Source organism: Pempheris klunzingeri, chromosome 4 (genome assembly GCF_042242105.1).
Source record: "Pempheris klunzingeri isolate RE-2024b chromosome 4, fPemKlu1.hap1, whole genome shotgun sequence".
NCBI lineage: Eukaryota > Metazoa > Chordata > Actinopteri > Acropomatiformes > Pempheridae > Pempheris > Pempheris klunzingeri.
In genome coordinates this window covers 24623270-24637759 of record NC_092015.1, presented here as the reverse complement: position 1 = coordinate 24637759, position 14490 = coordinate 24623270, and the positions used below count along the sequence as shown (strand labels likewise).

The 14490-nt window shown below is 39.6% G+C and overlaps 1 protein-coding gene across 1 annotated transcript in view; it reads right to left on the bottom strand.

Annotated features, from left to right (window-relative positions):
- Positions 1-13897, bottom strand: part of LOC139199572 (melatonin receptor type 1B-B-like) — a 63273-nt gene extending 49376 nt beyond the window's left edge. Inside the window, exon 1 of the mRNA XM_070828622.1 lies at positions 13732-13897. Within this exon, the coding sequence (XP_070684723.1) occupies positions 13732-13897 (166 nt within the window). The remainder of the gene's footprint in view (positions 1-13731) is intronic.
- Positions 13898-14490: the final 593 nt, after the last annotated feature.

The window sequence follows — 14490 nt, the reverse complement described above, 5'->3', positions numbered from 1 at the left end:
TACATCTATGCAGGAAAACAGCTAATGGAGATTGGGGGGTCAGGGGATGGAGAAAGCAACGTTGTTTAGCGATCCACCAAGGAGCGTAGCTAGGGTAGGCATCATCAAGGGCAAGAATGAGAGGAGAACAGTTGAGGGCAGGGGAAGATGCCTGAAATGTCCAGGGCATGGTTTGGGAAGAAGTCAAGGATGGACACAGGGTGGTGGTGGGGGTTTAGGAGTGTCAAGGGGTGTGGTTGGATGGGTGAATGCCAATAGTGTGCAAGGCTGTCATCAAAGCAAAAGGTGGCTACTGTGAAGAATCTAAAATATAAAACATATTCTCGTTTATTTAACACATTTTTGTTTACTGCATAATACTGAAACAAAAGAAAGGAACCAAATCAGCTGCTACAGCAGAGAGGTGTGTCTCTGTGGAGCAGAGCTCCATGTCCAGGAGATTTGCTCCACAATGCACTGGGCTGACACTCTAGAAAAGATACATATTCATGTTCACTAAGTATCAAGGGGTGCTAGGAGTGTGGTTATACCTGGTCAGATCACATTCACCAGTTTGTGAACAGCACAGTTGCATAACATTGCAATCAAATGTGAATGACTTTGTGATGGTGAGTACAACAATAAACTCACTGACAAATGTAATCTATTGTCAAAGAAGAACACCAAAAACTATTGTGTTGTCTAGAAACATTGCATAGTATGTGTATGCAGTACAGTATATGCAAAAACTTTAAAGTTTTACACATTTGCAGGTTTACACATTTGCACACAGAGTGTGTTTGTCGGCTGTAACCTCTGTGGAGATTACAGTTTATTATTTGTACATCTTTTTGTCTGCCTTGGAGATGCTTTATTCTGCTGTTAAAGTGTTTATTTATTGTATTGTATTGTATTGAGGTAAATAATGACCCTCACTTAACAATGCTTAGTCGTAGTCATTTTTGTTTTATTGTTTTGTCCCTTTCTCTGCATAATTCCAGTATGGTTATTCCAAGGGATGTGGTTAATTTATTGTTAGTTTGGTTTGGTTTGGAGTTGACCAATTTTTAAAGGCTTTCTCGTTGAACAGCTGGAGTAAATGCAAAATTAAATAAAACATGAAACCTAGCACAAGGCCTCTAAAGGGGTAAAAGTATATGATCCTGAGCAGAGAGAGCCAATCTCAAGATGTTCAATAAGATAATCAGGGCACAATATTCCCTGATTGCTGGATCAGGGAATTGTAGCACTGATATAAAACAGGTGACCAGTAGTAGTAATAAAGGGAAACATCAAATAAATATAAATATAAATTCATCCATTTTCTACTATTTAGTGGGACTGGGTCGCGGTGGCAGCAGGCCTAGGGTTATCTTCCAGTTGATCAGATGCCTGAACCACCTCAACTGGCTCCTGTCTAAAGATCATTTCGGCATTCTCTACTTTATTGGCAGAACAGAGAGAGACAGGAATGGCAGGGGTGAGAGAGAGGACGGATGACATTCAGCAAGGGGCCCAGGCTGGATTCAAACCCCTGCTGCTGCGATAAGGTCTTTTCTATGGTTTGTATCCGCAGTCTTATTCTTCCACAGTCATGCACAGTGCTTCTAATTTCTGTTGACCATTGAACTCCCATGGCAATGATTTTGTGAATTATTTTAATTATCTGTGTTCCTCAACCTTAGATAGAATCACCCCTTTAAAAACTACATTTAGCTCATAGTTCTTAGTTCTTGAAGCTGTAAAAGGAATTGCAGAAAAGCTGAACATAGATGGAGGAAATCAGGTCACAAGGTCCACTTTGCGGCCATGAAAAGTTATTACTTGTATATAACAGGATGGTGAAAGATCTACCTACATCTGGACTCTCCGAGCCAAGTCTCCTCTACAACTCTAAATTATGTCTCATATGAGAATATCATTCAGCCCTCTTGACATAATTCCAGGTTTTTGTGTGAAGCTTTGAATGTGTGAGGCCCCATTTACGTCCTATTTTCCATTGTTCACAGTCTACTGGTTGTGTCCCAGATTATTTTAAATGCCAATATATATATCTAACTAATGTCTAACCAGTTCTAAAAAAACTGGGACTTGATCCCACTGTCCTTGATAAACTGTCTTTATTTGTAAGATCATTGAAGTAAATGTTTCAAAGCCACTTCTTGCTTCTGCGGAAAACAATAGTGTCTTTTATACATTTCAATTGGGTTTTTGTGAATGTCACGGTACCGAAACAATATTTCTGAAAGACAGTGACCTTTTAAATGAATGCTCGTGCAGGCATATGATCTATTCTTGTGCTGCTTGTCTTGAGTGAAGCCTTCAACACAATTGATCATGGCATTCTTTTAGATGGACTGAGGCTCTTAGTGGGCATATCTGGTACTGCATTGGACTGTTGTCACATGGGATGTTTTGCTTCTCAGATAATCTCTTTTTGTCTTTTTCCCATATCGAGTATGGTGTGCCTCAAGTTAATTCTAGGGCCAGTCTTGTTCTCATTATATATGTTCCCCTCACCATGGTCTGGTGTCAGGTGATGTCATCTATACACACGGTATTTCATTTCCTGAGTTTCTTGAATAGCTTGTGTTTTACTTGATTTTGTTCGTTTTAATTTCTTGCTTATTATTTTAATTATTTTAACCGTGCCTAATATGCCCTTTGTGCTTTATGAAGTACTTATTTTTTATAGTTCCATGGTTTAATTGTGTTCGTTTTTACTGTAAAGCACTTTATAAAATGTATTTTTGTGGTGACTTGAATGTCTGTTTACAAAACCTTTAGGTCAAGAGACACATTGGCAGGACTCACAGTGGATGGAACAAAAAAGGTTTGTAAAGCAAAACATTGATGTACATAAGTACTATGGCATGTTTCAATATATATATATATAGTATGAAGCTGTGACACTAATCTAGACAATAAATTTATTTGTTGTTAACATATTTTATAGGAAAGGAAAAATATTGCCACATCAGTGACTTGAGGAAAGCAGTTGTGTTGTTTCTCCATCATCTCCAACTCCAGCAGTGGCCATTGTGTCTGAAAAATTGGTGGTGGTGTATTACCAAACCTGTTTTTTATTTGGAAATTCAAAATCGAAAGCTCATTTTAAGCAATTTCCGCTATAGAATCGAAATCACCCCTAGTATGTACTTAGTGACACTGTGTGTCCTGTGCTATTAAGTGGAGTTCACTCCACTTAATAAGTTGAACTCATAGTATGTAGTATGTAAATAGTATGTACTGTAAATCTAAAAACCTTGGTTTGGCCTGAAACAACAGATAACACGGCCTTCCATCAATTGTTAGTTTATTTGTCACAACCACATTATTCACAAAGAAAACCAAACAACATCAAAAAAATATATATATATATATATAAACACCAATCCAAGCAGTAACTGTTGAAAACCTGCACCCAGAAGGCCATTCTGCAACATTAATGTTTTCTGTATCCTACACTGCATTGCAAAAAATAATGTATGTGGACATGTGGATATGGTCATGCTTTTCCTGGTCTCGTCTTGAAAATGTACCTGGCATGACAGTACACAGTTTGTCCCAGTACACAAAATCAGCTCCATAAACAAAAGGTTCTCCAAGGAAAACGCTAATTTGACATGCACAGAGCCTTGACCTCAACACCATCCAACATCTTTGGGAGTCAGACCATATCACTGAGCATCAGTGTCGGACCTGATTGGGCGCAAATCCCTGCAGGCATGTTTCAACATCTGGTGGGAAGCCAAACAGTGAAACCAGAGGAGTGGGGGCTGTTACAAGAGCACATTATTGTCCATGGTATCAGAATAACGTGCAAAATGTGTGCGTGTCAACATGCTTTTGGTCATGTAATGGTGAAATGGTTGGAAAAAGATGAAGGACAGATGCAGACAGAAGCAGAGAGAAATACAGAATCCATAAAGTAAGGGTAAGGTGGAGAGAGACAGGCAGAGTGAGCAGTGCTGAAGGCATTCTCTCTCTCCCTCTCTCTGTGGATGACTTATATCAAAGGTCTCTCACCCATTGTGCCTCAGGAGTCCCCTCTCTCCCTCTGTAGTGCTCTCTAATTGGCTCCTTTTCATTAGCTGCGGGATTTCTGAGACTCTTTCGAACGGTACTGGCATATCAATGAGCACTCCCCTCTCTGATTGAACTGATTGGTCAACCTGACCACAAGGGGCCTTTGATGGGTCATTGGATGTTTTACCTTATAACCATTATTATTCATTGTCTTGATGTAAAAACTGAGATCTCTGGGATTTACGGAATGTTAGTGTTCAATTCACAAAGTTAAGCACTGAAAGTATATCTTTGATTATCAGTAACAGGCTTGCAAAATTGATGACAGTGAATAGGGCCGAACTTTGCTTTCTGATGCACCACTTTCCATATGTTGCCACTGCTGATTGGCCAAATAAAGTTTTAAGTAGTCTAGCTCATTTTAATGAGTGTTACATTACTGAAGCTCAGTTAAACAGCAACATTTCAAGTTACAGCAATTAAAAAAGTAAGATGTCAAACATGAGCTCAAGCAGGATCATGTCTCAAAGTGGGACTGCATACTAGTAAATGGTCTGTATTTGTATAGCGCCTTTCTAGTTATTTCAACTACTCAAAGCGCTTTACATGACATCCTCATTCACCCATTCACACATCAATCATACAGGAGAAATGTAATTTGGAGGAGACTATTCTTTCATACTCATTCACACTCTGAAGCCATGCTTCAGGAGCAAGTTGGGGTTCAGTGCCTTGCTCAAGGACACTTCGACATGTTGACCCATAGGAGCTGGGGATCGAACCCCCGACCTTCTGATTGAGGGACGACCCACTCTACCACTGAGCCACAGCCGCCCTGCCGCCCTGTCTGTTTTTGCACAGTACAGACAATTGCACTGGTTTGTGTTGGCATGATGATGATAATACAGGTGATTTTTTAAACGATTCACATATTGCATTGTAAGTATTTCAGCTGTTGCACCAAGTATAGATAGCAGAACCCTTGCTGATTGTAGCCCTGGTTTGTGCTTCTCACACGTAGCTGCTGACAGTAATGCTAGCATTAGAAAGCCTGATAAGCAACCATGGAAAAACTAGATCATACAGACATGCTTTGCCTCTAGACAGTGAGTGTGGATATTGATAAAGGTGGCTCTGAAAAGCCCTCTGGTTTTGACCCATGATGATCAATGTTTCTAATCAGTGCAGCAGTGTTTAAGATGTAGCAGCGGTGGCTCAGGAGGAAGAGCGAGTTGTCAATTAATCACAGGGTTGTTGGTTCCATCTCTAACTCAACATGTCCAAGTGTCTTTCAGCAACACACTGAAACCAGAATTGCTGCTAACTGTTAGACCAGCATCTTCAGTGATAGCTTACTTCCATCAGTATGTGAGTATGTGTTTGAATGGGAGGCAGACTGGAGATGTAAATGCAGCCATTTACCAATGAAGACATCCTTAGATTTCGTCCCTATGACTCAAGCTCTAAAAACCTTGGATTCCGCACTTCCCAAAACGCAACTTGATGCCCATACCATTCAAGTTCCACAGTTTCAGTTTGTCAAACTGGAGGGGTGACAGCTTAGATTTTGATAGTATTACCATGATAGGGCCATCGCTGACTTTCAGTGGAACTTGCACATGTCTTGACTGACTTTTGATTCAACCTTGATTTTCCTCAAAATGGTAAAAGGGTCTGTATTTGTACGGCACATTTCTAGTCATTTTGACTTCTCAAAGCGCTTTTACATTACATCCTCATTCACACAGGAGGAATCTAAATTGGAGGAGACTATTCTTTCACACACATAGCAGTAGATGTGGATGTTTTTATGGCTGTTGTTTTATCTGACAAAATGAATATGTTATCTTATGTGTACTGTTTAAATGAATAAACAAAAAGAAAGTCAGTAAAAACAATGAACAAAAGCTGAGATGCAATCTATTTGTTTTGGTAATCTGGTCTTCTGCATCCATAGGTCTATACCAGAAATGTGCCCTATTATTCTACAAGCTATAGAAAAGCTCTATATCACATCACGTTACACATTGTGTTGTGGGAAGCAGCAATGAAATGTATGTATTTATTCTACAGCAGTAGTGATTAGCACTACAAGTGGTGTTAGTTTTAGTAGATGGAGTCAGAGTTATAAAAATCGGACCAGTTTTTGCGGTCATCCTAACAGCAGTTGTATCTACGGTAGTTAAAGTAGCAGTTATTTAGGCTTGATTCATTAATTTACTAAATTTCAGTTTACTTAAGCCTGTTAGGCTTGTTAGTAGCAATGGGTTTCAAGAACAGTTAATCAGGCACCGTTTCCTGAGTGGTCAGTATCGACATATTGATTGACAAACTGGTCCGCTATTGTTATGTATTTTAAGTTTACTAATTCAAACAGCAGGCATTTTCAAATTCCAAACCATTCTGGTGGCATCAGGGGATTTGACATTGTGTAACTGTGTGTTTACATTTTGTGCCCTCCAGTCAGGGCAAAATGTTTGAAAGTGTGGGCTCACTTTGCTAAATTTCATGAACTATGTAAATATAAAATACTATGTAAAAAACTAGTTGCATGTAAAGGGGGTAACATCAGCAACCTTATGAAGCACTTACACATTCAACATTCTATAAATCTGAAGTAGTGCAGAATGTTTGACCACTTTAGTAAAGCAGCTGCTGCATCTAAATTTACCTGAGTGCAGCTACAATGCTAAAAATGTGACAAGGTAACATTTATCATTAGTGCAATAAAATAGTAAAATAGTAAAAAAAGTAAAATAATAGTTTGAAGCACTCGTAATTTTTGTCTCTAAATACTCCAGCAGCAACAGCCACAGCTTCATCAGTGCATAGCAAGAGTGAGACAGCCAAGTCCAACCCATTCTTAATCGCTAGACAAGGGAAAACCACACAGAAAAACAACAGCCAAAAGTTGTGAAAATATATATATATATATATATATATATATATATATATATATATATATGTGTGTGTGTGTGTGTGTGTGTGTGTGTGTGTGTGTGTGTGTGTGTGTGTGTGTGTGTGTGTGTGTCCCAGAAGCGGCTCGGCTCGGCCCTCCACTCCGCTAAAGATACACCAGGTCTATTTTCGACACTGGCCACAGCTCAACTGCATCAACCAGCACAGACCAGATGAGGCAGGCAGGAAGTCAGACCGGCAGCTGGAACGCTTTGCAGGGTTTTCGGGATAAGATACTGACAGGGAGGACTTTCCAGCACTATACTTACTTTTACTTTTGATACTTTCAGTACATTTTGCTGATAAGTACTGTATCAGTAAGGGTATCTATAAGTATCTTTGTCAAGAAGCACTATCAGTGTTGTTAAACTCCTTTTCCTCAATTTTCTGTTAATTAGTGAATCACATAGACAAAGCAAACTATAAAATGTGTGTAGGAAAAGAGAAAAAGTTTTAAATTGTTTATTTTGCAAACTGTACAATCTACTCTCCAAGCCTAAAGTGAGATTACTAAAAGATCCTCGAGAGCCACAGAATACATTATAGAGCTGGTTTCACCTTGCTGAGTTGGGCTCCACCTCAATTGTTAATTAGCTTTGATGTGTAAAATCAGGAGTGCTCCTTTAGAACTGCAATGAAGCTATTTTTGACCAACAGTGAGCAAAAAGACCCCAAAGCAATGTTACAGTAAAACGCTTTGGCGTACTACAGTAGTCGCCACCTAAAATTGCCACACCAGCCGGAGGCCCTCTTTGCTGCCAGCCGGAGGCTCGCTGGCTGCCAGCTGGCTGCAATCCAGTTTCCAGCTGTTGTCCAGCAAACACAATAAACACACCCATTCAAGAGCCATTCATTCCATTGCATCTTGTCACCATAAGATGGCACTTCATCCATAAAAACACATTCACACATAGACCAGATATGTGATGGCCCACAGTGCCCTGCAGAGGCATGTCTCTTTGTTTCGGCCATGGTTTCCCAGGATTAAAATAGTTGCTGGAATGAAAAGTTATACATCACATCACATTTTAATCCTCAAATGGAAAAGAGGGTGGTATGAGATCATTCTTTATGTGACACATTAGAAACGTGATATGTGACGATCCATCAGCATTAAATCAAGATGATGTGCTAGTGAGGCGCATGGAGCTGTTGTGTTCATTGTTGCAGGTACACAAACATGAAGCAGGAATTCTGGTTCAGTGTTACACGCTGTACATATGTTTTGAGGTCAGTATAACACTGAATACTTAAAGGAACACAGTCAGTTTTTGTAGGATCTGATGATTTTCTTCTTTTCATATACTCTGGGACCCTGCCTCTTGCTCAGTGTAAGCTAGGATTGGCTCCAGCCCCCAACCCTTTAGGATAAGCGGTATAGAAAATGGATGGATGGATGGATGGATGGATATACTCAGGGAGGAAGGTGGTTGGCGATTACACCACAGGCTTGTGCCAGTGCTTAAAGTTCAAGAGTATGAACAATTAACTAAAGCAAATCAGAATCAAATCATACCTCTTTCATAAATATTTTTAAATGTACTAACAAATATTGTCTAGTGTATCATACAACACTTAATATCGCAAGTGTCAGAATTGTAAATGGATGGTTCTGTGTCTTATCCAAGGAACCATCAGCAGGCACTTATACTGTCAACTGTTTTCATACCACAGTCATGGAAAGGACCCATTTCTGTTACATGAAAATATGAAATATAAAAATAGTCATGTACAAAATAAAAAATTATGTTATTGTAAGGACTTTGCATGTAATAAAATATATAAGTATATATGAGATATAGGTAGGGAAATTACTTCAAATTTCATCAAATAGTTGTCATCTGCTAAAATATTGTACTGGAACACATTAAACTACAATTTAACTGTTCTGAATCAGTGCTCAGGCAGTATAAGGTTGCAGATCATTATAGAAATAATACTCCTGATCCACATTATGTCACTTCATTGTGAAATTAACGGGTTAATATCTGAATACTGACTACTGAGTATGAAAACATGGTTGATTATGCAAACACACAATCCTTTTTTTTCTTTTGGTGTGTGCCCATTAGTGTGATGATATATGATTAGTTGCATTAACATTTGTGTCATTAAATGCTTTTATCTCTATCTGTGTGTGTCACAAGACGATGTGTATTAGGGTGGGTGTGGCTTACATCTGAAGCCATTAAAAAGTCACTTTTCTTCATTTTTTTCATTCTCCACTGAACCTCGAAAACTCAAAATTCCACTCTCTAGTTTGTTGTCAAGTGGTGCAGGTGGCAGGCTTCAACATCAGATCACAAGGTGAAAATAACATATGCTGAACATCAGTCGCGCTTTATTCTGCACTGCACAACTAACCTGATGAAGTTTATTGGGGACGAATTTGACTCTCTCTAACGGAGAGCACTTATTACATCTTTTCTATCATTTCTGAACAGCGCATCGTCTGTACATCTTTGAATTATGTTTGGTTTAGATTTGTTTACACACACGAGTCATTATAGACAAAAATGCTCTAGGAGGAGACAATACAGCACACTGGGGTATGTTTTTGTGCAATTACTGACATGTTAAAGGGGCTACTCCAGCAATTTTGTACCTCACTGCCATCAAGTTGAGCAATTCAAATGAAACAGCAGAAAAAAGTGGTTGAAATGAAAACAGCAGAGGCCAAGATAAATAATGGTCCATAGATCTAATGGTTCTCATAATGCAACTTGATACAATCTCTTCATTAGACCCTGCCTTCCTGCCTAAATGTTCTTCACAGCTTTTTTGGACGGGACTGTTGTGGCCACACTAATATAATCTGCCTTCAAAAATACCTAAATGTGACTGTCTACTTCATTTATGTGTTGTCATTGCATAAAGAATGGTGCATCGTACATCCCTCCTGCAGCTGACGTTGAATAATAACAATACAGCATGGCCGCAGGAGCAAACTCACAACTGGGTCATACTTGAGAGTTTTTGGCTGATTCATTTCAGCCTCTTTCAAGTGCAATTTAAGTAGAGGATACATGATGACATGGTTTGGGAAGCCGTATAGGCCTCTGCAGAATTGTGGCGACAAATCTCAAGGATGTCAATTCAGATGGAACTAATTCTACCTGAGGTTATTTTTACTTTGCAGTGATTCAAAGAGCTGGGAATTTTTGCCACAGTAGTAATTACTTACATGACAGATTAAGTAACAATTACATTGCCCCAATTCCAAGTGTAAAACTAATCCTATCCAGAAATGGATAAGGTAGTCAACAAACTGGCAGTTTAATTGTTTGATTATTTGGCAGAACTATGTGATGAGTGTATAAGTTTATGAGTATGAGTGGAGTGGCAATAAGCCTGAGCATTTCAATTCATTTGGGATTTTGATGTTCTCTGATAATCCACCAGAGCTGAATATGTGATAATGTGCTTGTGGTAATTTGCTTGTGCATTTGAATGCACTGTACATAATCTACTATACTGATTGAGACACTGTTATATGAGCGGAGCGATGACGAGTTGTTTCACCTGGAACGGCAAGTAAAATCTGCTGGGTCTCATTAAAGCAAAAAAAATAATAATAACTATATGTATACATAATTAATTATTTTGTATACTTATAATACATATACATAGCCAATTTGAATCGTCGTAATTGTTATAATTGAATTATAAGAATTTTGCCGGTGATAATGACTTGCCAGAAGGTTGGATTAGAGAAAAACAAATTAATGGAAGATGCGCAATAAATGGCTGGATGTCATGAGTTGAAAGCTTGGATGTTTTGCCTGCAGAGAAGCTAAAACTTTGCTAAATGTTAAATAGAAACCCAAGACACATTGTGGAAGACTGAACAAATGCTGGCAGTGACTCAGATGCCTAAAGGCTACAAGAATATAGTGAGTCTTGCTCAGACCGACACAAAGGTCTCCTATATACGCTAAGGATAGATATATAAAATATAGGGATTTCTAACTTATTGAACAAAAAAACTAGTACCAAAGTCAACGCTAATTAATCCTTTTGACTTCCATGGCTTCCTTTCTTCACTCCTCTCTATATTTCTGAAAAACCTTACTCCAGCAAACATTGACAATCCATTTGTAAAACAAGTCATTATTTATCCCAATTTACCCCTACTGCCATGGTAGCAGCTCTGTGATGCTGTACTTTGGCACGGCTGTGCTTTGAATGTCAAAATGTTGCATTTAACAGGTAAAATGATTACTATGTTCACTATCTCAGTTAAGCCTGTCAGCATGCTGACATTTGCTAATTAGCCCTAAATACAATAAGACAGCTAAGGCTAATGGGTTATTCATTTTGCAAGGATTTTTCAGCATCTGGGATCCATGAATATATGTGCCCAATTTCATGGCAATCCATACGGTTGTTGAGATATTTCAGTCCAGACAACAATCAACAACAATCTCACAAAAAAGAGCAATTTTTTTTTGCTTTTCTTGAGCAAACAATATCATGATCTTTATCCCCATGTAGGGTTTCCTCTGTTATATAATAATAATAATAATAATCAGGGTCATGAAGAGCTCAATTGTTCACTCAATTGTTTACAAGATTGAGAATAAACTTTGAACCTCAGATTTTTAATCCACATGGCATTGGACCCTCGATTGTCGTAGGGTGTCTCACACACTGACATGGAAAGACATCAGAATTGTAGGATTTAGATAAATATATTTTGTGGGTGTAATAGTGAGCCATATCAAATTTATGAAGCAGCATGATGATGGTAAGCCCTGCTTTCCACTGTCCTCCTGTAGTCATGAAAAGCAAACAGCATCTGTGGAAGCTACATTGAAAATGAGTAAATAAAGATTTTTACAAATGAAAATTCAGTGCTGTTTATCAGTATCTGTGCCTTAGGTCTTATCATCTACATAACAAAATATGAAGGGCATGTCAATGTCATTGGAATGACAAAGGCTGTCATACTGCGCGTGCAGATAACCTGTCAGCCATCAGATATCTGAGACGTTACTGAACTCAACATAAATATACAGCATGCTAATTCTGTTGCGTCTGAGCTGGTTCCGTTTGTGTGGCGAATGCTGCCTCACAGGGAGTGTCAGAGCAGGTGAGACAGCAGATAAATCGGACACTTTAACTGCTGCAGTCAGACTTGGAGAGAGAGAGGTAGCCATAGAGGATCTGCGGGTATTTCTCTCAATCTTCCACAAAGCTAACACAAGCATGAGTTGGACACAAAAGAGGGAAGTGACTTTTTATGCAGCATATCTAATCTGGCATTTCTAATTAGGAACATCTGAAGAACTCCTCTTTTTTGTTCCGCTGACAGAGTGACCTGAGGATGCCGATGTAGGTCTGTCTGTCAGATTTCTCAACACCTTTTTCACAGATTGCCATGAAATATTGTTAGAATATTCAAGGTCATTAATCTTATGTGTTTATTAAAGATTTTAGCCTAAAATATACTAGGGTTAGCTTTCATGTATTGTTGTGTATAATTTGCAGATAAACTTGTCTTTAGTGTTAAAAACTCCAAATTCCTAGAAAAGATACCGGGGACAGGGCGTTTATTTAGTGTGCTAAACGTAGCTATGGTCCTAATGGGTTGTATTGAATTTTGTACCATGTGGAGGCTGCTGATGTGGCTTTGAATTACAATCGCATTTGACAGAAACATTCAAGAGCCTCTTACTAGCTTTTAACAGAGCTTTTAACCAATGACAAGTTGTCTCCATGACAACTGAGCAAACAGCTCAAGAACATAACATGTGGTGTACCGTTTGGCCCCAGGTTCAAACTGCAAACCAAACAGCCAGCAGATTCTAACCTCGCTTCTTGCTGTGAGGCAACAGTGCCAACCACCACATCACCATGCTCCACGATAGGGAGTATAGAGCACTATGATTCCTTTATACAACTAAGGCTAATGTTTCAATCGCTTACGTTTTTTTTTTTATATTATTCAAAGTGCTCTTGAATATAATGATTACATTTTAATGTTAACAGTCGGTGCAGGGCAGTAACTCATAAGGTATGCCTAGTATTCACATAAATTGCTTTTATAATACATTGACTTTGGACATTTAGAGCTAGAAACTTGAACAGGGTTAAACAAGTTGTATGAGCCCGGCTTAAATCTCATATAGGCCTATGTTCTGTATTTGTACATCACCTTTCTAGTCATTTCGACTACTCAAAGTTCATATGTCCTGAACTATGATATAATAAATCACATATATTTAGGTGGAATCTTTAATCTCCTGGAGGCATTGCCCCACTATGGAATCTGCAAACAGTGAATGGGCTGAAAATGGATCCATTTGACTGACAAGTTTGGTGAGACAGTGATGAATGAGGGAGACTGTTGAAAACAACTCAACCACTAAAGCACTGAATGAAATAAAAAGACAATGAATGAATGAAAACTGCAGGATCCATGGGAATATCTAATTTAATTTAATTAATTATATCATTCATTCATTCATTCATTCATGCTGATTCACATATAGAGACAACGTGGCAACGGGTTACCCTGTTTTTATTGTCGCCTCAGGCAGGACATACCTTCACTGTGAACACACTGACGGTTTATACGATTGTCTTGACAATAACAATAATGCCCATCTCACCTCTGAATGTCATTTCTCTTCTGCAGACCCCACATGTATGAGAACCGCTCCGTGTTGTTTACACACACACACACACACACACACACACACACACACACGCACAAACAACAGTACCTTCTATACCGTGTTTCCTATATCAAAAGCTTCTTACCTGCATTTCGTAGTTTACGGTTCCGAAGCACTGACAGGATGACTAGCAGGTTTCCTAGGACGTCCACCACCGTGGTGAAGATCAGCACGCTGGCCAGCGCTGTGATTGCCCATGCGGGTCGCGCTGCACCCCGTCTCGGCTCTGGCCCGTGTTCCGTCCGGTCCATAGCCGCTCTCTCTCCCCCTCCTTCACACCCCGCGGTCGGTATGAGTGATCGCTGGCATACTGCTTCACCGTGACACCCAAAAATGTCAGTTCTGTCCCTTAGTGACCGCGGATTTTCCTTGCCCTGTCACTGCGTCCAGCCCCGTAACCTGCACCAGAGTCCGGAGCCGCTCCGCCGCCCCGCTGCCAGTGCACCTGGAGCGGACAGCGGCCCGCTGAGACCCATAGACAGTCCAGGGACCCTGGAAGCTAGGAGCAGAGATGCGCCGCCTGAATCTCGACACCTCCTCCTATTCTTTTCCTTGCTCTGTCTCTCCAGACCTCATGCTCCTCATCGCTCCTCTTCTCAGCCTCTCCAGACACATCTCCACTACGCCAGCCCTCCCCTCCCCTCTCCTCTCTTGTGTATGGGACTGGAGGCAACGCTCCGAGCCCACTCTGGCATTCCGTTGCAGTCTCTACAGCACTATATCATACTGTAGTGTACATTAGATGTTTTTTGTTCACTGTAGTGATATGACACTGATACTGATATGGATCTATGTGTCTGAAATAAAGTTGAATGAATGAATGCGTGAATGACAGGCATCCAGC